Here is a 26,567-nt window from a genome sequence, read left to right on the forward strand (position 1 = left end):
GGTGTTTTATATTCATTTGCTTTCTCCATTAGCTGTGATACTACGTGGAGGTGATCCATAGTTGAGAATCCTGTCCTGTACTTCCGAAAGAACAAGCCAGCTTGTTCTTTCGGTTGATTCTCATCAAGTATTCTTTCCAATCTGTTAGTAATGACCCTTGTAGATGTGGGATAACAAGCTAATTGGTCTATAATTTCCAATTTCTGATTTATCTCCTTTCTTATGCAGCAAAACTATGATTGCATTATTCCACTGCTTAGACGTCACACCTTTTCTAATGAATTTTGTGAAGAGTCTTGCCAGTTTTTGTGCCGTGTCTCTTCCCCATTTTATTACTGTCTGTCAAACACGAGTACTTACTATCCTAAGACGTGTACATAGCTTCACTACATATGACTTGATGAGTCAGTACAATGCTCACCACAATACAGCACAGTGGCACTAGGGTTGCCATATTTTGATATTCAGAAAGAGGTCACCAAAGTTGATTCTGCCTTCTCCAAAAAAAAAAAAGGACACCAACTTTTTAAGAATGAAATATGGATTTTAGGTATATAACAATAATTATAAAATAACAAAATTTTTAAAAATATCTTGTAAGTCATAAATAATATCTAAAAAAAGTTCTACACTATGCAAACTTATGTATTTCTTTGATTCATTTTATGTTTTTCAGTTGCATTGTGGATGATAAGGTCAAATTTTCCTTTATTTGACATTTCAGTATTGCGACTACACAGTAAATGATACACGTACCATTCTGAGTAAAATGCTGGTTGTTTCGCCGATTTTAAAATGGGCACACAATAAATAATAAAACGCTTTAAGCATAATACTTTAACTAACCCGTGTTGTAAAGCTCGTAATCGTTAACTGTAAATACATTTGACATATAAGAGTGAGTTCAGAAAAATAGGAATATTTTGATGGATCTAGATTGTTTTACAGCACATTATGCTGAAACAAGCTGAAGAGCATGCTCTCTGATAAGACCAGTTTTGAAGTTGGCCAACTTGTAAGGAGTTCCAAAACTAGTTCAGCATTGCAAAATTCTAATACTGACCATAGGATTAACCTTGCTCCCTTTAAGCATTGGTTTGGATCCAGCTGTTTTGGTCACATAATAACCATTGTGCATACATTTCGTGCAGTATTAAAATTTGCTGTTGGCAATTGAAGGATCACTATGGATACACGATCAGAATTAGAGTTATTGGTGTGGCATCAATGGTGCATGGATTTGAGGCTGTTGCAGGATCTAAAAGATTCTCCCTTCTTGTAGGGAAGACATTAAGTTGGTGTATACCAACTGCAGAGAAACTGCTTAAAGGAAGTGTTTACTCCATTAATTAGAAATTAGAAATGTGTGTATGCAAGGTTGTTGTTGTTATTTGGTTTTTAGTAGCATTAGCAACTAAGGCCATATTGCTCCAGGGATATGCAGTGATCATTCCCTGACTTTTCCGCATCCTCCATATTTGGTGGCTCATGGGCTCGAACCCCGGTCTAATCAAGAAACGTGTGCTACGCACTGCAAGGATGTAGCTGCAAGGTTGCGATAAAGTTAAAGATCGCATACTGTTTATATTAAAGAATGCTAAGAAAATATATAGATCTTTTAAATAGCTTTGACTTTTGATTAATACTTTTTTAATATTTGTAGTATTATATAGATTATATATTATATATGATAAGTAATTACTACAGAAATGGATATTGATCTGGTCTTGTTTATTAGGAGAAATCAAAGGCTGCTATTTTGTTACAGTCAGTTTTAAGTGCAATACTGGAATGTCATTAGAAATCACCACGAAAAAAAAAAAAGTATAGATTTATGAGAACTGTTTATTCTATTAATAATTATTTTTTTCTATAAATTAATAATTCTGTATATATTATATAAATCACATTGTTTTATTTTGGAAAAAGGAAGACAAGTTATTTTCTTTGTAGTGGTATTAGTAGTAGTAGTGGCATGTGATTCAAGAAAGCAGGTATATGAGCTTATGCAGCATCAGCCAAAAGAAAAAAAAAAAAAAAAAATCACACCATTCCCTCCAAATGCCTGTCTAGTTCCTCCTTAAATTTATTTACTCTATCAAGTTCCACAACGACAGATGGAAGTTTGTTTCAGGAATTAACCACCCGCTGGCTAAAGGCAAATTTCCGCACATCTATTCTACCTCTGTCTTTTCTTAATTTGAATTTATGCCCCCTTAGGTTCGTAATCTGAACAAGTGGAAGGATCCCATCAGAATTCAGCGGGCTCAACCCATTCAAGGCCTTATACACCTCAATCAGATCACCGCGCAGGTGCCTAGTCTCCAGCCACTGCAATTTGCAGAACTTAAGCCTCTCTTGGTAAGAGGATCCCTTCATTCCCCTCACCAATCTTGTTGCCTTTCTCTGTACACGCTCAAGCAAAACTACATCCTTCCTAAAATGAGGCCTCCAGACCTGTACGCAGTACTCAAGGCGTGGCCCGACCATTGTCCTATGCTGAGGGACAATCATCTCCTTTTCCCTGCTAGCAAAATTCCTATATATCATTGACAAAACCCCATGGCCTGCCCTGGTAGCTTGTCTGCATTGCTCAGAAAACTTCATATCTGACTGCACAATTACTCCCAGGTCTTTTTCATTTTCTACCACCTTAAGGGTGGAATCAAAACCTCCAGCGACTCAGAAAGGAGGCACAGGAAAGAAGAAAGGCCTTCCAGCGAGCCAGGCGCTCCTGGCCGATGGCGGAAATCGAAACGCTACGACAGAGCTACAAAGAGGCGAGAAACGCCTATACAGCACAAATTAGAGAAAGCAAAAACCAATCCTGGGAGCGCCTGGTCTCCACCACTGGAAACAAGGACCCTTGGGGACTTGTATACAAGATCGTCACCAACAAACTTCCCAGAGGGGAAGTAGTTGAAGCTACTAAAACACCTGAAGGAAACTTGATTATCACTTGGGAACACACCATCAACAATATCCTTGACGCTGACTTTCATCCAGAGATACAAACAATGACAACAGAACAGATCCGAGTTTGCCAGGCCAACGAGATTCATCAAACGGCAACAAAAGAGCACCCTTTCACCATGGAAGAGATCAGCAATGCAGCAGACCTAATAAAAGGAAATATATGCCCTGGACCGGACCTTCTGGAACCCGAAATTATCAAAAAAACGGTAGAGTACTCTCCGAACTTACTACTAAACCTATATAACCTCTATCTCAGAGAAGGTACCTTCCCGAATTCCTGGAAGATGGCAAACGTTAAACTCATCCTAAAGAATCCAACAAAGCCACCACACCTTCCGGACTCCTACTGGCCCATTGCACTTTTGACAGTTATCAGTAAGCTATTTGAACGACTACTTTACACATGGATCCAACATTACTATGATGAGGCAGGCCTGGCCTTAGCAAACCAATTCGGCTTCAGACGGGGAACCTCCGCCGTGGATGCCTTAACTCACCTCCTGACCAGGGTAAACAGATGTAATACAAAGTACTTCCTAGTGATAGCTGTGGACTTCGCTGGGGCGTTCGACTCACTTTGGTGGCCGAGCATCCTGGCGAGGTTGCGCGAAGCCAACATGCCAGAAAACCTCTATAACACCATCAAAAGTTACCTAAGCAACAGAACCATCAAAGTCACCGCCCCCATGGCACACTCTCCAGGCATGTCCATCGGGGCTGCCCTCAAGGTTCGGTCCTTGGCCCACTACTGTGGAATATTGTCTTGGACACCTTTCTTAACATCGATCTCAATGAAGTACAATCTCAGGCATTTGCGGACGACCTCATTCTGACGATACAGGCAAACTCAAGAGCTGCGTTAGAGGTCCTTGCAAATCGGGCCCTGACAACTCTCCAAGAATGGGCAAACCGAAATCAAGTCAAAATATCCTCCACAAAAACAAACTCCATCCTACTAAAGGGACGCCTTGATCTTAGGCGGCCTCCGCAAATAAAAATTGGGCAGGAAACAATCAAATTCTCTAACCAACTGAAATACCTAGGCGTGATATTGGACCAAAACCTGTCATTTCAGGACCATCTGAAATATCTCCGTTAAAAAATAAGACGCTACGCAGCCATGGTTGCCAGGGTCACGCGTAAAGAATGGGGCTTGAAAAAGCGAGTCCTCAAACTGTTCTACAAAGCTATCTTCACTCCGATCGTCACCTACGCATCCGGTGCATGGTTTCAAAAAACTACAACAGCAGTAAACAGACGTATCACGGACCAAATTCACAGATCCATCCTCCTAACCATCACTCGCGCTTGCCGCACGGTGAGCACCCACGCCCTGCAAGTGCTTGCAGGCACTCTCCCGCTGGACTTAGAAATCATACAACGTGGCCTACTATACTACCTAGACAAAGGCACCCCACAGACTTTTCTGGGGTTCACTATTGACCTAACCAGCAACAGAAATGTGGAAAAGAAGAGCATACAAACTCACCTGCAGCAGGCATGGCAGGAAAGGTGGAGCAACTCTCAAAAGGGAGAGATCACAACGAAATTTCTACCCAATATTGAACAAAACTACCCAACCTCACCCAACTGGTTCTCCACAGGTCTACAAGCAACATACCTCTTAACTGGACATGGAGCTATTAATGCCAAACTGTGCAGCACCTAATGTATGTCTGCAGGCTCTATGAAGACCTACGTGGTGTTTTACTCACCAGAATCCACTACTTACCACAGGGACAAGAACATCACCTCCTAGACATGAAGGAGGAGTATCAAGCCTTCTCGGATTACGCACAAGCACTGTTCACGAGGAGGAGAACGAGGAGAAACCAAATGGCCGCAGCCCACAACCCTCTACCATTATAACCAAAGAACATCTGTTCTTCAGCTCGCTAGGACTGGGACACCAGAAATGACCCACCCCCAAGAATTATAAAACTCAAGAAACAAACTATACCAAAATAGACTAACATGGATGGGACCCAGGTCCCAAGGATGACAACTTGGACATGACACCAGATTGGACACTACCAACAGGGTCATTGTATAGTTTTCCTGCAGACGCTTGTTGGCGATCGCACCGGGCTCCCTTGCCTGGTGCCTTTCCACCCCTTCCCCTGCACCGGTGGTGGGACGGCCCCCCCGGTGCCCCCTACTTTCTCCTGGTGAGGCATGGTCATGCCTCACTGACTTCTGGGGTTGCCTACTCTGTCATCCCCATATTTCTGCCTTAACCCCCCAGCCTTCAGTCTACCACCCACTCTATCTTTATGCTAGCGAATGTCCCACACACAAAAACGTAATTATGTCAAAATTCCCGTTCGCCCATTCTTTCGGCCTTTATTATGCAAGCATTATCCCCCTCACCTAACGATCATCAAACCGACGACGATGGATATATGTATCTGTCTGTACGTACATGCATATAAAAGAGCGTGCGCATTTTTTTTTTTTTTTTTTTTTATAGGTCCTAGCCTCTGAAATCTCAGGAAATTAGGTGGCAGGACCTGCCAGAGTGAAACTAAAACTACTGGGTTCCTGGTCTGCCTCCACGGGGCGAAGGTGGGGCAACGTTGGGCCTCAGCAGGGGTCCAGCGGCTAAACGACCAGATGAACAACGGTACACAACATCATACAGATACAAAGCCCACACACTTTTAAATCTCTGGCATTTCCCAGTGAACTGGTACACCCTCTGACACTAAATACACCTTACACCTTAAGTGTAGTACCACACAGTTGGTACGTTTCTCTGGGGTTACTTCTACCCATATGCAGTACTTTGCATTTGTCAAGGTTAAACTTCAGTTGCCACTTCTTAGCCCATCTGCCCAAATTATCTAGATCCTGTTGCAGTAGCACACTGCCATTACTGTCATTAACAACCCTGCCAACTTTTGTATCATCTGCAAACTTCGACACTAAGCCTGATATACCTTCATCAATATCATTGATAAATTCCAACTTGTTTTGAAGTACCTTAAATAGTATTAGTAGTGGCAAATGATGTATGAAAGTAAGCTTATAAGGCATCAGCCAAAAAAAAATAAAAAACCTTACCTTACCTCGTGTCCATTTCCTCCAATAATTTGCCTAGCTTTTTTTTTAAATTTATTCAAACAAACCAATTCAACAACAGCAGATGGAAGTTTCTTCCAACAGTCATTCAACTGCTGGCTGAAGGCAAACTTCCACACATCCATCCAGCAACCATCGTTCCTCAATTTGAATTTATTTTCCCTCATATGCAGTCTGAGCAAGTGGAAGACTGCCATCAGCATAGAGCTTGTTCAATCATTCAAAGTATTAAGCACATCGATCAGATCACCTCATAAGTGCCAAGTCTCCAGACACTGTAATTTTCATTACTGAAGCCTTCCTTGGTAGGACCACCCTTTTGTTCTCTTCATCAATCACGTTGCCTTTCTCTGCACCCATTCCAGCAGATCTGTATACATCATAAAAAAGGCCTCCAGAACTGTATGTACTCACTGTATGTACTCCAGAACTGTACTCACAATGTAGCCATTGCCTTTTACAATGCCATGGGGGATGTCTTTGTGTGTGCACGATGCAAGGAGTGTATCGATATCAGGCAACAACTCAGCGTTCTTGTGGGCCTATATGAGAGCTTGAAGGACAGGGTGGATGCCCTTGAAGAAACTAAATTGAGGGGCCCATCAAGCTCTCAGCTGCCCACATCAACGCCAGAGCTTGCACTTGGGCATCACGTGACACAGAGGCAACCCCCAAGGCAGAATGCGCTGGTCCCGAAGGAACTAGTAGTTGTTGGTGACTCTATTGTCAGGGAAACGGGGAACATGCTTTGTAAAAAGGATAGGTGGAACAGGACCAGGGTATGTCTGCCAGGGGCAAAGGTTGATGACGTTGTAGAGCGAATATCATCTTTTAAGGGCACAAAAGGTGATATAGTTATACACGTTGGCACTAATGATATTAAGAGTAGGAGACCGGCAGAATTACTTAACAAGTACAGATCACTGTTGAACAAAAGCCAAGAATTAGGGTTGAATTTGAAAGTGTCTGCAATTCTGCCCAGACACGATAGGAGGGAGTATATGATGAGAGCCTTGTCGATCAATTCAGCCCTGGAAAGATTGTGCAAGGCTCAAGGGGTAGAATTTTTTTCAGCCTGGACTGTACTTGATAACAGGAGAGATTGCTTCTACAGGGATGGGATACACTTAAATAGAAAGGGTGCAAGAATATTTGCTGATGCTATCGAGGCAGTGTTAGGTGGGTCGGAAAACTGCTAGCTTGGGGGGAGACAAAGACCAATAGATTGACAGTAGCCACTGGCAGAGGTGAAAGAGATTCTTGCACTGCTTCTATTAGAATGAGCAGAAGCCTGAAAAACAAGATGCATGATATTTCAGAGACTGCTGGGAGCCATTGCGGTATAAGTAAACACATGGGTTGTGTTAGGGTAGCTAAGAATAGAAAAAGGTGCATGTATACTTGCGTGTACACCAGTGTTAGGAGTTTAGTAAACAAATTTGATGAATTTGAGGTATTGCTCAAAACATCAAAGGCAGATATTGTTGGGATATCAGAGACGTGGTGTCACACAGATATAAGGGATGCAGAACTGAAATTTGGGGAGTACAACGTCTACAGAAAGGATAGACAGGATAGGAAGGGGGGAGGGGTTATGCTATTAGTTAAGAAACACATAAAAACCAAGGAAGTGAAGCCAGTCGACATCGCTGGACAGTGCAGTGTTGAGTCAGTTTGGTGTGACATAAGCATTGGGAGATCAAAATTGAGAGTAGGAGTGTGCTATAGGTCTAATGACTCTGATGAGTATAATAAGAAACTGTACAGGGAAATAGAGTGGGCCAGTAAATCAGAGAGTCTTATAATGGGAGATTTTAATTTCCCAGATATTGACTGGAATTTGGAGGCTGGTCACTCACACACACTAGCAGGGCTTTTGTGGATTTATTGCATGATTGTTTTCTACATCAGCATGTTCGGGAGGCAACTAGAGGGAGTAATACTCTTGATTTGATTATCAGCAGTGATTCTTCATGCATTAAGAATCTGCAGATAAATGAACCACTAGGTGGCAGTGATCACAGTGTGCTGAAGTGGGATTTACTCAAAGAGGTAACTACCATTAGGGGTAAAGGGAAGGGTTATTGCTTCTGTAAAGGTGACTACGATGGACTGAGACAGTATTTAAATTCTATACAGTGGGACCAACTGATGATGTTGCCAACAGCAAATTGTAAAATGCCCACATTTTTCATATTAATTTACAGATATTTCCCATGCATTTCCCTCCCCCCCCTTTGCTGTGCCCCTTCTTGCTAAAGAGTTGTTTTGACCGTTTCAGCAGAAAATATAAATGCCAATCGTACATGAGTAACCGCTATCAGTTTCTTGTCAAATATAGAATGGTAAAATTCGACTTAGTTGCTTTCTCAGTTATAAATTCCCTTTGCCATTATTTTCCTAACTGAAGATAACAGTCGCTACGTAGAAGTAAGTTCACAAGTCCACGAAAATACGAGCTTCGCTCTCCCTGACAAATACTGGTCAGTGTGTCTGATGTTGACCGCGTGAGAAAAGTGTCCCACCCTAGTTCAAGCTCGGTGTGAGGCGAAAGTTCATGCGATAAGGAGCATATACCCTGGTGGACGATGAGCGAAAGGGGGTTGTTTTGTGGTGGCTTTTGGTAGAAGCAGTCGGTTAGTTAGTCTGTATGAGAGAGAGTGAAAAAATACAGTAAGTTTTTGGAAACGGGAATTACGTTACAGAATGACTGTACAGAGAGAAGCTTGAAGAACAGCGCAAGAAGATACAGAATGAGCGAGCAAAGATAGCAGAACCCGAAGGAAGGCTGCGAAAGCACGGAATCCCCTCACCGAGTTCCGCCCCCCGTAGAATGAGTCATCCGTATTTAGGTAAGTCATCCCACAGCTATACATAAACCTTACTCCTCAATAATATAATTAATTATGTTAGCATTGATAAATTGTAAAATGTCCTAATACCGCTATCTTAAATAGCGCATCACTTAGATTGTCAGTTTCACAAATTAACAATAGGTAAAGGATGTATCTTAAGCATGCTATCCTAAATAGTGCAGTATTTTTAGTATTGACCCCATCATGTTTGTACAACCATTATGTCATATGCTAGTCCTTGCCTGAGATGAAGTATCCACACGAAGAACACCTATGTGAAGAACCCATTAATTTCCAAAACATCAATAAATGCTAAGAACTCTTAAATACTTCCATAAAGTCAGTTTATATTATTGTAACCAAATGATTTAGGATTTGCTTGTCACTGCCGCTAGGGCAGTAGTTTTCATACATGTATCAATTCTATAGTGGAGTATATTAAACTATATTTTTGTTTTAAACATATGCCTCAGGCCTATCCTCTATTCACACGAATGAGTAAGCAAAGAATTATATAATAGAACTGATACCGCGGGTACTCGAATTTCTACCTATAACTGGACAGAGTTTGAGTATTTTCACAACGCCTGATCGAAGCTGCAGTTCCTGTTCCCTTGAATAGTTTACCGAGGGCCGAGATCATTGTCCTAATATGAAAAACCACTAGACAATCACATGAGTATACTGGGGTTATCATTGAACAAATGATTAAGGAAGGAAAGTGTCCCGCCATACAGATGTGTTGTCCAGAGAAGTCCGAACGAAAATAATAATAATAAATAGTAAGAAGTATATAACCCCCCCCCCCAGTATAACACTTGTGCCAATTGTGTCCAGGATTAAATATTTTGCGGGATGAAAAACTGTCCACACAGAAGAAGAAGTCACAAAGAGAAAGAATCTAAAGGGATTACTGATAAGTAGTAAGATTGTTGATTTCGTGCACTAAGAGAATAGGTAGGAGGCATTACTCCTTTGCAACAACACAGGACATCTACACTAATTAATAAATTATTGCTATTTTTATAATTAGATTTAATAAACAAATGACTACATGCTATAACACACTCTTGTTTTAAATAAGTGATTACTAACATCATAATTTTGTTTCAGCAACAGGTAAGTCACATTATTTTGGAAGACAGGGGCCCAAAATTAGCAATTAAATTTCCCAATTCCTAGTAAATTTAAAAAAAAAAAAATGGAGGATCAAATTCCTCAAACAACAGGAATATCATCCCCCCTACCTGAAACACAACAGCCACCACCCACCCCAGAACCAGACAGACCGCATTCAGCGAATATCGCAGGATTTTTAAGTCTTGTGCCATTATTCTTTGGCAAAAATGATGAAGGCCCTTCAGTCCAATTGTTTTTCGAAACTTTGGAGAGTGTTGGAGAATTAGCACTCTGGGGACACAGAGAACTTTTGGCAGTCTCGAAATCTAAACTTCGCGCTTCGGCAGCCGACTTTTTAGCCCAATCCTTTGAATTACGCGGGGAAAAGAATTACAACATATTTAAGAATGCTTTTTTAGCTCAGTTCGAAAAAACGGAACCAATTATCACTTCCCTTCAGCAGTTCGCCAGTGCTGTGCAAGAACCTTCGGAAACCATTGCGAGTTATAGCACGCGCGTGAGGAATTTGGCAAGGGCAGCTTTCAAAATTCAGGGAGAGACACCTGAAGTATTAAACATTTTAGACCAGGCAATGCTGGCCCAATTCCTTAGGGGCATATCGGGAAAAATTAGAAAAATGGTGCTCACACACAATCCTTTAACTTTTTCACAGGCAATTGAGATTTCGAAAAGAGAGGAAATTAATGACCAACTTACTCACACAAAAACTGTCCCTGTACATGTTATTAATAGTCCTGTAAGGGCCGAGAATGAACGGGAGCGACAGGAAAACAATCCCAAACACATTCTTGAACCCATTCAAGATCAAATACGCGACTTACAACAATCGTTAAGTTCATTATCAATAAATCACGCAACAATCAACAATTTAGAGACACAGATAGCCGCCCTGAGTCAGCAGATGCAAACTATGAAGGTGGGAAAATTTCCCCCTCCCCACGGTCAGGCAGCATTAGGCGCTACCTACCTCCACTCGGACAGCGCAGTAGATCCGCTAACCGACGCTAACGTGACCTTCAGATCAGAGGTCGTTGACCGCCCGGAAAGACGCATAATCTTGCCATACCACGGCCGGCAGCAGGCAGCCAGAAATATGGTAAACAATCGCGAACGAAGGGAAAGACGCATTTTTGACGGCCGTCCGAGCTTCCATCAACCCACTCGGCTTTTCCGCAGCCGCCCGTGCACGAATTACGAAACGGACATGTACACTGCATCTCCAAAAGTTAGGACGTCCTATGCTAATAATCAATATTGTAATTTTAATGAAAATCGAGATCAAGTCGCCAGTAGAATGTATTATGCTGATCATAATAGGAGTAATATAGACTCTTATTCTAGGATAAGGAGAGGAACATATAGGAATGAGCATATTCAGGGGCAAATTCGGCCAAAAACATTTCAGGGCAGACAAAATAATTATACAAATACTGGAAGCTACAGGCGAGATAGAGATAGAAATTTATGACTAAAAAGGGGTTCTAAACTTAATAGGAAGGATTCGCAATGTAATAAAACCCTTTTGCCAACCCCTAACTTTAGTAAAGTTAGTAAGCCAGAAGTCAGAGATATCAGAACACAACATGGCATTTACATTCTGGAGGATAATACTAAACTACCTGTGGTATTGGGTTCTGTACAAAACATTAAAACTAGATTTCTTTTAGACACAGGTGCTGGCGTTTCTTTAATGAGTGCAGATTTATTTAATAAAATTAAAAATGATACATCGTTAGATTTCAGACCTCCAGAATTAACTGTAACCGGAGTTTCGGGAAATATTGTGCCAATACACACTACAGTAACTGCTAATATTAAATTAGATAAGGCAACTTTTAGGGAGAAAATTCTGGTTACTTCAAAAAATTTTAGTGGCAAATATGATATCATCCTCGGCTTGAACATATTAAGGAAGTTTTCATTCAGCCTAGACTTAGGTAAAGGGATCATACGATCAGTTCCATTAGGGATTTGCCTGAGGGAAGAGGATATTCGGCAACAATTGGTGGATTCCACACCCACAGTTGCTAAGCTTACATGTAAACATGTGCTCCCAGCAAGCACAGAACAGGTGGTAACAGTATCTTGTGACCAGCTTGCTGCTCCTCCCAAACAACTAGTATTAGCAGGGCCAAATTCAAACTTAAGCCGGGATGATTTAGCAGTGAAATATTCGGTAGACCAGGTAGACGAAAGTGGGAAAATATCTGTGCTCGTCGCCAATTTAACAGCGGAACCGCTGCATCTTCCAAAAGGCATGGGTATTGCGTGTCTGGAGAACCTGAATCCTCAATCAATTAACCCTAAGAGCCAGGAAAGAGGCAAAAGGGAAGTTTCTCCAGTTACCATAGAGGACTTTAAGCTTGATCACCTGACTGCCGATCAAAGACACCAATTATCAGACCTGTTACGCAAATACTGGGATGTGTTTGCCAAATCACCAGCCCAACTAGGCAACTCAAAGGTTATCCAACACAGAATTAAATTGACAGACAACATTCCTGTTAGACAGAATGCTTACAGAACCCCCTTTTTACTAAAGGATGAGATTCGCAACCAGGTCCAAGAACTTCTAGATTCAAACATTATTGAACCCAGCTGCTCTCCATATGCCGCGCCCATCGTCCTGGTGAAGAAGCGAGGTGGGGGATACAGGTTATGTATTGATTTTAGGAAACTTAACGCCAAGACGATCTCCGACGCATACCCGATCCCTTCCATGAGTGAGATACTTGAACTTCTGGGAGGCGCGCGCTACTTCAGCTCTTTGGACCTCGAAGCCGGATTCCACCAGATTGAAGTGCACCCCGCGGACCGCCACAAGACAGCTTTTACTACAGGGGAATCGCTGCTACAATACCGGCGCATGCCTTTTGGGTTAAAAAACGCGCCATCTAGTTTTGTGAGAGCAATGGGGCTTGTCTTGGATAATTTACAACGAGATTCCATTTTCGCTTACTTAGATGACATAATCATAGTGTCGAAATCTTGGTCCTCACACCTTTCGAAGCTTGAGAAAGTTTTCCAGCGCCTGAGAAAGTACGATCTGAAGCTGAAACCAAAGAAGTGTGAGTTCCTAAAAGAGCAAATAAAATACTTAGGTCATCTCATTGATAAGGACGGTGTCCGTCCCGATCCAGCGAACGTGAAGGCCGTTCGAGAGTGTCGAGAGCCAAGAACAATGAAGCAAGTGCGATCGTTTCTTGGGATGACAGGATTTTACAGAAAGTTTGTCCCAGAGTACGCAGAGATAGTCAGGCCGCTAACCCAACTTACAAAAAAGAACACCCCCTTTTTCTGGAACAGTGCCGCCCAAGAGGCCTTCGACAAGCTGAAGGTCGCTTTGACCACACCACCCCTATTGATTTACCCTGACTTTTCTAAACCATTTTTTGTGTCCTCTGACGCATCTAATTATGCAATCTCGGCTGTGCTAGAGCAACAAGTTGACGAAAATCAAAGACAGCCAATCGCTTACGCCTCCAGACTACTAAAGAAAGCAGAGACTATGTATAGTACCACAGAAAAGGAAGCTTTGGCAATAGTCTTTGCGGTATCACAGTTCAGACCATTCTTAATAGCCTCCAGTTTCACACTAATAACAGACCACCAACCATTAAGCTATCTTCTTCACTTAAAGAATCCATCCCCCAGATTAGCTCGCTGGAGTATGCTTCTACAAGAATACAATTTCAAAATCATATACAGGCCGGGTCGACTTCACTCAAATGCCGATTTCCTTTCAAGGCCAGTGTTAGAGGAAGAGGAAAGACAAAAGGGGCTTAAGAAATCCAAAACTGCTGAATTAGTTGCTCCTATAGCAGCAAATCCCACCATAGAGTCACTGATCATGCCGCAACAACAAACCAGAACTTTGATTAGGAATCTCCAAAGAGAGGACCCTAATTTGCAGGAGTTAATTGAGCAATTAGAAGGAGCACTCCAGGCAACAAGTAAAGTCCCAGATTCCTTCTATCTGAGTGAGGACAGGATACTGTATCACTACACTTTACCTGACCATGGAGCTACTCGCTCAGAGCCCTGTGAACAGTTAGTAGTTCCAACCAGCTTGAAAGCAGAAGTGTTGAAGTCCTGTCACGACGGTTTACTCAGCGGGGGCCACCTGGCCCTACACAAGACGTTAGAGAAGGTTAGAAAACACTTTTTCTGGCTAGGCCTTTTTGGCGACGTCAAGAATTATGTGGAGACTTGTCCATCGTGTTTGGAGCGTAGAGGGTATAACCCTAAGGCAAAAGCAGCCCTGATGAGAGTTCCTAATGAGAACTCACCTTGGGTCCGAGTGTCCTTGGACATTTTGGGACCCCTTCCAATGACTTTGAAAGGGCACAAATATTTACTGATGGCAATAGACAATTTTACCCGTTACGCAGAAGTAAGCCCGCTTTATACCCAGAAGGCTGAGGAAGTGGCCACAGCTTTCATAAACAATGTGATCTCGAGACATGGGATTCCTAAATACATCCTAACAGATCAGGGCACTAACTTCATGTCATCACTGTTACGACAGGTGTGTAAAAAGCTAGATATTCATCAGCTTCATACGAGTTCCTTCCACCCCCAAGCCAATGCAAAGGTCGAACGTCTAAACCGCACCTTGGCAAACATCCTGTCTCATGTAGTGAACGAGTCTCAAACGGACTGGGATGTCATGGCCCCACTAGCAATCGCTGCGTACCACGCGGCAACCCATAGTTCCACACAGGAATCGCCAAACTTTTTAATGTATGGCAGAGATTTGGTGTTGCCTTCCGACTTATGGCATTCCAAAGAGAGACATTCATATGCGTCTTTGGAAAACTATGCAGAACTATTGTGTGCACGCCTTCGCAGATCCTATGAAATCGTCTCTCAGCACCTGGAAGAGGCAGTGCAGAGGCAAGAGGATCGTAGAGCATCTGTTGCAGTAGACAAAAACATCCGTGTAGGAAGCCTTGTTTATCTTTTTACCCCTAAAATAAAAGTGGGCACTACAAAGAAATTGGCTCGATTGAGCACAGGTCCCTACCGTGTGATCAGTCAGCCATCATTAGTGAATTATGAAATACAGCACCTGTATAACCTTAAAGATAAACAAATTGTGCACGTGGACAGATTGACAAAGGTTATTGACAGGAAAGTGTTTCCCGAATTGAGAGTAGAGGAATCAGAGGAATCAGAGGATAGCAATTCACCAGACCAAACAAGCACTACATCAGTGCCCAAAGAGACATGGATCTTTGATGAACCTTTAGTGGAGGATTGTGATCTTATCCCACCTATAATTCCCCGTCCAACTATGTCCAGGCCGACCAGCTTACCCGTATCAATCCCGTTGTCATCCCTCCCACGAAGAAATCAGGAGGGCCAACCAAGGACAGATCAGTTAGTAAGACCAGAAGGAGCTGTGCAAGCACCTACTCAGACCCACGGATATAATTTACGTAGTCGCGACCGAGTAACTCATGCCCCACCAAAGGAAATTGTGGTGTCCCAGTCACAAACTGAGGAATTAGTACCAGAGACAGCTTCAGTGGAAAGAGCAGATACAGTGGTTGACACTCCCAGCAATGTCGCTGAAGCAGAAAGAGGTGTCACCCCAGATCAGAGTAACAACACTCAAGCAAACACAAGCCAAAGCGAGCCACCAGATAGGATAGAAAGAGCAGTTCAGTGGATATTGGGTCCACATCTTGCTGAGAGATACCTTCGACCAAGCGATGGCAGTAGTTCTGATCTGGCAGGTATTCTGAGAGATGCCTGGAGAGACTAAAGTGAGGATAGTGAAGTGTATCGATTTCAAGGAGAAACAAGCCATAATTACAGTTACTAGCAAAGTGAATGCTTTGGCAAGACAGTTGTGTACACCGAACGACCAGTTTCAGAACCAGTACCAGTAAATTCAAAAAAAAAATTAATAATAATAAGATTGGTGACAGAAAGTGAAGCAGGAAAAAGGATTGAGAAGTGTAAATGGCACAGGTGGAAACACAGAAGAGAGAAGATATAAAAAAAAAAAAATCTTTTTAGCATTCTTGTAAGGCATTCAATGTACAAAAGGTTCGATTCCGATTCTGTATCTAATAGCTAAATCGCAGAAGGAGGAAGGGATATACACCTGTATACACATCCCCTGCATAATAATGCATGAGATGAAAGGGACAGAGAATACCGAGAACTATAGGAGCAGATGTGAAGAGCAAGCACAAGTCTTTTTTTTTGAGGAGAGTATGAGGAATGATTGGGAATGTAATTTGCATTTCTGCTTAAACTGTGGTAGGACTATTGAGAAAAGGGTTCTTTTTAATTTACATACCACTTTACCAGTACAAAAAAAAAATTTATGACATCAGGAGATCAAGATTTTAGATAAGTAGATCATCTTCCTGTACTAATGTGAAAAAAAAAAACACTTGTGTTATTTCAAGAGAAAGAGAGAGGGGATAAGCGAAGTTATGATAAGAAAAGGATCAAAGTACATAACTGACCACAGAGGTGAAGAAATTGATCAGTTTTGTTGGATTCTGGCAGTGTGTTTTATCAGCAGCCAGATAAATGGATGGCAAATTGAATGACATGGCACAAGTAGGAAAATAGAATTAATTTATCTTTATAAATCTCACGCAGAAGCACGAACCACTCCAATGAACCTTGAAAAAAAAACCAGAGATTTTGTATCCGAATTCTATTCAAATATGACCATTGAGCTAATACTATTAAAGCAAACACCTTTCTCCACCAAATATATCTAGACTTTATGAAATTATGCGGTATAAAAATGGAGAGAGGAAGGATACAGGTGGCTGAGGGAATGTCCGGAAATCCCCTAGTCACTTTTTGTTTTCCCTCTCTCTCATTGCACATCGAAATCCAAAAGTCAAGAGAGAGGATCCTAAAAAAAAAAAAAAAAAAAGGGGAGAACAAGAGGGAGATAATATTTGGTTTCTTTTGGAGAGAGGATAGGGCAATTGGCCTGGGGACGGCTGGTTCCTCCCAGTCACTAGTTGTTTTTATCACTTTCCAGAGGAAAAAAAAATTTAAGTGAATAGGAGGTAACTTCTGAACTTCAAGATCTAGACTTGGGATCCATCTTCTTGTACTATATATCTATATAAATAATATTAAAAAAAAAAAAAAAAAAAACTTCACTGTGGAAAGAAATCCTCAAAACAATATTAATCAGAATTCTAATTCCGTCAATAATTTCTTTTTGAATAAAGTTTACCTACTAATGAGAACTTCATCATGTATGACAGTAGGGAGTAAGTGATAGTGCATTAATGTAAGAAGGTCAATATAGAACAAAACATATAGGTAATATTGACTATAAAAAAAAAAAAAAAAAAAACAGAAACAAGATTGCTGAAGTACTGTACTCATGTTTGTGCCTTCAAAAATCCAGACTGCTGATAAACAAAACATTGTGCTAATTAGGAGAATCAAGGGCTATTTTAAAATAAGAGAATGATTTCTAAAGTTTTTGTTTTCTGATGGGGATATTATTTTTTTTTCCATGCATGGCATGTTTGATTTTGCAAATGAATTGAGTAATTCGTCTTCGGAGAGGTATGCAAGGAAATCAAGAAAGTGACATTTGAGGTTGTGAGTGAGAGCAGGAAGAATGAATGAAAGGTAAATGTGGAGTATGTATGGTACCAAATACTCCCTCACCCGGGATTCGAAAGTATAAGGAGGAAAAGATGTGTAAGTGGGGCAAATCTTTAGTATGGAAGAGAGGATGGATGGAATGCATAAACAGAAGTATTTTCTTCACTAACTAGTCGTGTTTATCCGTCCTTGTTTAGTCGCGATGGTGGAGTTTCACAGGTCTATACGATGCCTCATCGCTAGAATGCTGACCTTCCTCCTAGCACCTTTACGTTGGATACAGAGGGCGACCCCCACAGAAATGGAGATCCCAGCGCCTAATCAATCCATAAGTCCTTGTCAGGAGTCTTCTGGAGCTGAGCTGATTCTAACCCCGCAGCAGCTTTCCCAGCAAGAGCGGAAACAAAAGGAAGTAAGGCGGTCTCAACCCATGAGGAGGAAACTTAAGGCAGCCCTGGAAATGCGTTTTCCCTGCCACTATGAGAACCATGGCACGAGAAGTTTCCTAAATTGGAAAGGTGAGGTGCAGGTTTCAAAACATAGACTTGGGATGGTGGATCGCTTTGTCCGCCCAACCTGGTGCACACCTGCCCTTCCCCGGTCACCAACGACACACCCCCTTGGATCACTTCCTCCTTTCTCGAAGTGGATCGTCATTGATTTTCTATTTGCCAGTAACCAAGAAAGTGCACTCAAAGTAGAGGAGATTGCCCTAGTAAGTTGGGACCATCAGTATATTGCATCAACCCCAAAGGCAGGAGCGTTTGCATCTCGGCATTTCGGATCATGGTTAAGCATCCTTACGAAGCCATACCAAACGATCATAGCTATAGGAGAAAGTAAGGCACGAAACCTGGAAAAAGTCCTTCCCTTCCGGACTGTGGTGGATGTTAAAGTCTTCTCCTGTCCCAATCCAGAATTCTTGCCTGATGCAAGAAACAATCCCTTTCATTATCCCTGGAACCACCTGGCAGACCACTGTGCAGTCCGCACAGTGAACCTTTGCACCCAGTGGCTGGAATTCATCGGTCTAGTGAAGGCAAGAAAAGCTCTTCCTGAGAACTGAATAGTGAAAGTGGTTTACCACAAGGCCATGTGTTAACAGCCAAGAAAGACAAGGCCAAACGTGGAGACAGAAGAGATTGTAATTCCATTCATTTCTGTGTAAGGAGATTGCTAAGGTCTACAATATTCAAAAGAAAAATTATATATATACATATATATATTTTATAGACCTAACTTTAATATTTTTATCAGCTTTACATATATGATATTTCTTTTATGTATGTTGCAGTGTTCCATTTTAGTTATTAGTTCATGTCTATGTTATTGTGATGTTTAGTTACATGTATACAATTATAATGTACTTGCTTAATTAACTTCAGATGCTTTGTGTCCATGACCTAAGGACAGTTACTAATTGTGTGATTGTTTATGTTTTATGTCGTGCCTGTGAGCCAAGTAAGGACTATGAACAAAAGCAGTGCCCAGAACATTCCTTGGAGGGATAAGCTCCTTTTGTGTGTCTCCAGCCTGCTGAAGAATAACCTCACCGAATCATGGACTACAGAAGAACTTTTTCTTTTACTGCCTGACAACCTCAGCCTGGAAGTCCAGATCTGTTTTCTGTTGTGCTTCAAAATGCTCACTTATTTAAACCAGGGAAACTGTTAACTGAAGCACGGACTTTAGTGGTGAGAAAAAAAAAAACAATTTCTCAACAGATGGGTGCAGACAATGGCCTCCATGTGGAGAGCGAACAGCATTGAGAAGTGTGAATACATTAAGTCCACACAGTGAACTAAGTGCTATACGCTTTGTTTTGTTTGTCTTGTATTTTATTTGATTATATCCATATAATATGTTAGTAATTAAGTTTCTTTTACATACTGTAAGAGGAGGAATGTTTATGTTGTCCCCCCCTGACAAAAGTCAAAGCCCCAGTAGGGACGTTGAGAATTTCAGTCTTAGTTGTGTACCCCGACTGAAATCCTCAGCGGTAGTGGCGAGGAGTGTAAAATGCCCACATTTTTCATATTAATTTACAGATATTTCCCATGCATTTCCCTCCCCCCCCCTTTGCTGTGCCCCTTCTTGCTAAAGAGTTGTTTTGACCGTTTCAGCAGAAAATATAAATGCCAATCGTACATGAGTAACCGCTATCAGTTTCTTGTCAAATATAGAATGGTAAAATTCGACTTAGTTGCTTTCTCAGTTATAAATTCCCTTTGCCATTATTTTCCTAACTGAAGATAACAGTCGCTACGTAGAAGTAAGTTCACAAGTCCACGAAAATACGAGCTTCGCTCTCCCTGACAAATACTGGTCAGTGTGTCTGATGTTGACCGCGTGAGAAAAGTGTCCCACCCTAGTTCAAGCTCGGTGTGAGGCGAAAGTTCATGCGATAAGGAGCATATACCCTGGTGGACGATGAGCGAAAGGGGTTGTTTTGTGGTGGCTTTTGGTAGAAGCAGTCGGTTAGTTAGTCTGTATGAGAGAGAGTGAAAAAATACAGTAAGTTTTTGGAAACGGGAATTACGTTACAGAATGACTGTACAGAGAGAAGCTTGAAGAACAGCACAAGAAGATACAGAATGAGCGAGCAAAGATAGCAGAACCCGAAGGAAGGCTGCGAAAGCACGGAATCCCCTCACCGAGTTCCGCCCCCCGTAGAATGAGTCATCCGTATTTAGGTAAGTCATCCCACAGCTATACATAAACCTTACTCCTCAATAATATAATTAATTATGTTAGCATTGATAAATTGTAAAATGTCCTAATACCGCTATCTTAAATAGCGCATCACTTAGATTGTCAGTTTCACAAATTAACAATAGGTAAAGGATGTATCTTAAGCATGCTATCCTAAATAGTGCAGTATTTTTAGTATTGACCCCATCATGTTTGTACAACCATTATGTCATATGCTAGTCCTTGCCTGAGATGAAGTATCCACACGAAGAACACCTATGTGAAGAACCCATTAATTTCCAAAACATCAATAAATGCTAAGAACTCTTAAATACTTCCATAAAGTCAGTTTATATTATTGTAACCAAATGATTTAGGATTTGCTTGTCACTGCCGCTAGGGCAGTAGTTTTCATACATGTATCAATTCTATAGTGGAGTATATTAAACTATATTTTTGTTTTAAACATATGCCTCAGGCCTATCCTCTATTCACACGAATGAGTAAGCAAAGAATTATATAATAGAACTGATACCGCGGGTACTCGAATTTCTACCTATAACTGGACAGAGTTTGAGTATTTTCACAACGCCTGATCGAAGCTGCAGTTCCTATTCCCTTGAATAGTTTACCGAGGGCCGAGATCATTGTCCTAATATGAAAAACCACTAGACAATCACATGAGTATACTGGGGTTATCATTGAACAAATGATTAAGGAAGGAAAGTGTCCCGCCATACAGATGTGTTGTCCAGAGAAGTCCGAACGAAAATAATAATAATAAATAGTAAGAAGTATATAACCCCCCCCCCCCCAGTATAACAAAATTCAAAATGGGAAGCATTCAAAGAACTTATCTTGGAAGCTACTAGACTTTACATACCAACTAAGAAATATTGTTCAGGGTTTGGGCCAAAATGGATGTCAGATGAACTAATGAGGCATATGGCAGAGAAGAAAAATGCATGGGATACTTAAAAATTAACACATGACACAGAAGCCTATGATAGATACAAGTTGATATGCAACCAAGTTATAAAGGAGGTTAGGCAGGCAAAGGCAGATTACGAGAAATCCTTTGCAAGGAATGCAAAGAAAAACAGCAAAGAGTTCTTTACTTATGAAAACTGTAGAAGGAAGGGGATGAATCAGATTGGTCCACTTGATATTGATGGGGCAACTGTTGATGATCCTGCTCAGGTAGCTAACAAACTAAATGAATATTTTGCATCGACATTCACACATGAGGAGTTATTCAGCGAGGGGAATGCCAGAGGTGTATTCAACTCTAGCAGTAAGCTACAGAATCTTGAAATAACTGGGAGTAAAGTGGAGGAGAAATTGTTGAAGATAAACGCAAGAAAGGCACCCGGGGTGAATGGGATCTATCCAGTTATATTAAAGGAGGCAGCAAAGGAAGTAAGCAAACCCATAGCCATAATTATGAGAGCTTCCTTGGACTCAGGGGAAGGTACCCATAGACTGGAAATGTGCAAATGTGACCCCAATTCACAAAGGAGGATCAAAGGCTGACACAAGTAATTACAGACCTGTGAGCTTAACTTCTGTTCCAGGAAAATTAATGGAGGCACTGGTTAAAGAAGCACTGCAGGATCATTTAGACAAGACTTCAGTTATAGCTCGGACACAGCATGGTTTTTTTAAGGGGAAGCCTTGCCTGACCAATTTGATTGGATACTATGATGCAGTTACAAAAGAAATGGATGCAGGGAATAGCTTTGATATTATATACTTGGATCTTAGAAAGGCTTTTGATACTGTTGCACATGGAAGACTGCTACACAAATTGGAGCAGTGTGACATTGGAGGCAAATTGCTGCTATGGATAAAGGGGTGGTTGAGGGGGAGAAGACAGAGAGTGGTAATCAATGGACACTGCTCGTCGTGGACTAATGTTATTAGTGGAGTCCCTCAGGGCTCAGTGTTGGGTCCATTATTGTTTTCTGTATTTATAAATGATATTGATGATGGCATATCAAGCTTAATGTCCAAGTTTGCAGACGATACAAAGGTTGGCAGGGTTGTCAAGGACACTACTACTGACACTATGCTGCTGCAACAGGATCTGGAAAGGTTGAGCAGATGGGCTGAGAGGTGGCAAATGAAGTTTAACATTGACAAATGTAAAGTACTACACATGGGAAACAGCAACCCCAGAGCAATGTATCAACTCTGTGGTACTACACTGACAGTGGTAGAGAATGAAAGGGACTTGGGGGTAGTTGTGCAGGCAGATATGAAGTTCTCTGAGCAGTGCAGACGGACTGCAAGAGCAGCTCATGGAGTATTGTCAATGATATACAGGAATTTTTCTAGCAGGGATAAGGAGGTGATTATTCCCTTGTATAAGGCAATGGTCAGGCCACACCTAGAGTACTGTATACAGGTCTGGAGACCTCATTTCAAGAAGGATGTAGAGTTGCTGGAACGAGTACAGAGAAGGGCAACAAGATTAGTGAATGGAACAAAGGGGTGCTCTTACGAAGAAAGGCTGAAGTTTTGCAAATTACAGTGTCTGGAGACTAGGCACCAGCGAGGTCATCTGATAGAGGTGTATAAAGCCTTGAATGGCTTGAGCATGCTCAATGCTGATGGGGTTCTTCCTCTTGCTCACAATAATCACTCGAGAGGGCATAAATTCAAATTGAGAAAAGACAGTTGTAGGATAGACGTACCGAAATTTACCTTTAGCCAGCGTGTAGTTGGTTGGTGGAACTGACTTCCATCCCTTGTCGTGGAAGTTGATAATCTAAATAAATTTAGGTCTCAACTGGACAGGTATTTCGAATGAACAGAAGGGTGAAGTGGGTTTTTTTTTTTTTTTTTTCCCCTGGCTGGTGCTGCATAAGCTTGCTTTCTTGCATCATATGCCTCTACTAATGCTAACTACCTCTTTCAAGGAGGACCATAACTAATCACGACAATAATTAGCCTGTAATATAACAGAACAGCTTCATGCAATATTCCAAAGCAAAGACATTTATTATTCGATTGCCCTTGAATGAATCCACTGACATTACTAACTCAGCACAGTTGTTATTTTTTATTCGTGTTATAACTGCAGATATTCATTGTTGTAAGGAGTTACTGGCTTTGGGTACCGTTACTGCCAGAATATGTGGAATTGACATCTTCACCATCTTCAAAGAAAAATGTCCTGAAGCAAAATTGAATTTATGTAATTTAGTAAGTGTATGCACAGTGGTGCATTTTCCATGAGAGGAAAACATGAAGGATTTGTTATGTATTGTGATTTTAAATGTTTCTCACCAACCACTTATAAAATAAAACACAGAAACTGGAATTTTGAAAACTATGTGTTTACTACTATATATTTACAGTTAAAATAACTTTTCAACTGAAAGGATAAAATACATAAAGTATATATATATACACCAAATAAAATACATTAAAATACCGGGTTAAGAGCGATAAAACCGACCGTAGCTTTTGAAGGCTCCTGCCTTCTTCCACAGCGGTAGCTTCCTTGTTCTGCGGTGCATCTTAAGTACCAGCAGGTTTACGGTCTAAATCACATGTTTCATCGCCACGTGTTCTATTATCCTATGTACTGGGACTGGAAGCGGCTCGGGAGCGCTTCATATGAAATCGTTCATCCCTTCTGAGGATTGTAGCCTCAAAGAGGGGATGAATCCGCAAACCTTTGTCTCTATTAATGTTATCTGTCGAATTAATCCGCAAACTCTTGAGCCACTTGCGGTCTCAGAACCTATGCACCCGATCAGTGATGATAGCTTTGTCCAGGGAGATCTCTTTGAGGCTACGATCCTCAGAAGGGATGAATGATTTCACATGACGTGCTCCCGAGCCGCTTGTGGTCCCAGTACATAGGAGAATAGAACACGTGGCGATGAAACACGTGATTTAGACCGTAAACCTGCTGGTATTTAAGATGCACCGCAGTACAAGGAAGCTACCGCTGAGGAAGAAGGCAGGAGCCTTCGGAATCTACGGTCGGTTTTATCGCTCTTAACCCCGGTATTTTAATGTATTTTATTCAATGTATATATATATATATATATATATATATATATATATATATTATGTATTTTATACTTTTAGTTGTAAAGTTATTTTAATTGTAAATATATAGTAGTAAACACACAGTTTTCAAAATTCCAGTTTCTGTGTTTTATTTTATAAGTGGTTGGTGAGAAACATTTAAAATCACAATATGAATTTACCCAACCCCAGAGGCCTGTTTGAAGAAGGATTTGTTGCATTACTACAGAAAGAATTGTCAGATACAGATATTTTGATTTCTTTTCACTGTATTCTTCATCAGCAGAATCTGTGTGCCAATTCCACTGTTTTAAGTGACACATAAATAAAGTGATAGGTATTGTAAACTACATTCAAGCAAATACATCATGACATCACCAATTTTGCAACATGCTTCAGCATGATGATGAAACATTCAGCATGGATCTGCCATATCATTCTAAAATGCGCTGGTTGTCCCAAGGACAAATAATTGTCAAAAAATGCCAGCAAAGGGATAATATGAATAATTATAAATTAGATGATATTTGATAGTTGGATGAATACATATATTTTATATCAATATTTCTATAACCATAAGTTGGATATGCTTTGAGTAATATCAGTAATAGTCTTCAGATTTTATTTATATTATTCAGTAGTGTGTGTAAGTCAGTTGTGTCATAACAGTATTTTATTTTATTGATTTCATGACTAAAAATGAAACGAATGACTTCATTTCAGGCTCAACAAAAACCATCATTTCTGGATGACGGGGATCGTTTTGGGCTTCCGCTTGGTGGATATGAAGAGAAACGTAAGAAACTTGCTGAAGAAAGACGTGCTGAATACAATAAGTTTTTAGAACAAGTAAGATTTATTCGCTGTGAAGGATTTTTCCCCCTTGGGCAAAAATTTAAGGAAAAATAATGATGGTGCATTACATGGGTGTTTTAAATGAATAAAATTAATAAAATTAAATATTACTTGCATTTTAATTTAAATTTGCATTTAGTTTATTGTCAGTGAAGCCATAGGTTACAGCTACATTAATTAAACCAGTGTGTAGAGTAGTTAAACTACATCACTTCGTAGGCATGTAGGCAGAAAATGGCTTATTACAAAAAGCCGAAATTTCGAATAAACAACAATCAGGCTGTATAAAAGAAGTAACATGGGGGGGAAAATATATATATTAGCTTTGTAAAGTGACACTGGCCTTTATGCCAAAAGGCTGGGTTTATAGAGGCATTCTTTCAACACTGCAATATATTTCCTATGAAAACAAGAAATTTTATTGTTTTATATTTGTCTCCTTAAATAATCTTTTTTGAAGAAAAGAGCTGTACTTTCATTGTCCCTGTATCTAGGCCATCACTTTTAGTTTTATTTGCATTATATTGTATTGTACTAAGTGTTTATTGCTCCTGTTGAGGAAATTTTTTATGTTTACACAATTTGTATTAGATTTTTCAGTGTTATTTGGTAGACCATCCTATAGATCAGGGGTGGCCAACGAGTCAATCGCGATCTACCAGTTGATCACGGCTTTAATTTTGGTCAATCACGACGAATTTTAAATATACAGTCATCCCTCGATTTGCGGGGTCAGGTATACTACCAAAATTTTATATTGCGCAGAGGGTTTTGCTACCTGCGCGTTATTTATTTTTTTATTTTTTACGAAGCTTCAAAAATAGGAATGAAGAGCAGATTTTGAAATTTTATTTTTGTTTTTTTTTGCATGATTGAAGATTTCATTGAAGGAGAAACACATTTCACCATTATAACATAAAATACCACAGAATTCCAGCTGTCAGTATTATTGCAAATGCAATAAGATTGAGTTTACTACCCGTTTATAATTAGATTGCACTAACAGAAAAGCGCAAATTGTTTTTATTGTTTTATGGTCGTGACCTCCAGAAATAGCTTTAGAGAAATATCACAAAGGCATTCAAAACTGATTCTTATAAGGATATAACCAAATAGAGCAATAAACGGTGGTATGTTTGTCCGGTTATTTTGGAAACAACCCTCACTCGGGAATCCTCTTCATCAATTATCCTACGTTAGCTGTTCAGACAGAATATTTTTACAGTTCATGCACCTTAAAGTGTTTTAATCGGTAAGCATTGCTGATTTAATAACTGGACAGTACTTATATGTTAATTTAATACCTTTTGATTTAAAATG

General features: G+C 40.6%; 1 protein-coding gene across 3 annotated transcripts in view; it reads left to right on the plus strand.

The window, feature by feature from the left end:
- Positions 1–26,567, plus strand: part of LOC150087471 (uncharacterized) — a 238,090-nt gene that overhangs the window by 23,371 nt on the left and 188,152 nt on the right. For 2 of the 3 annotated variants that reach the window (XM_090372089.1, XM_090372090.1), the window contains exon 4: positions 25,116–25,241. In XM_090372089.1, coding sequence (XP_090228215.1) covers positions 25,116–25,241 — 126 coding nt within the window. The remainder of the gene's footprint in view (positions 1–25,115; positions 25,242–26,567) is intronic. The other variant, XM_090372091.1, reaches the window with a different exon arrangement.

Source organism: Mastigoproctus giganteus, chromosome 4 (genome assembly GCF_048544385.1).
Source record: "Mastigoproctus giganteus isolate SK-2022 chromosome 4, ASM4854438v1, whole genome shotgun sequence".
NCBI lineage: Eukaryota > Metazoa > Arthropoda > Arachnida > Uropygi > Thelyphonidae > Mastigoproctus > Mastigoproctus giganteus.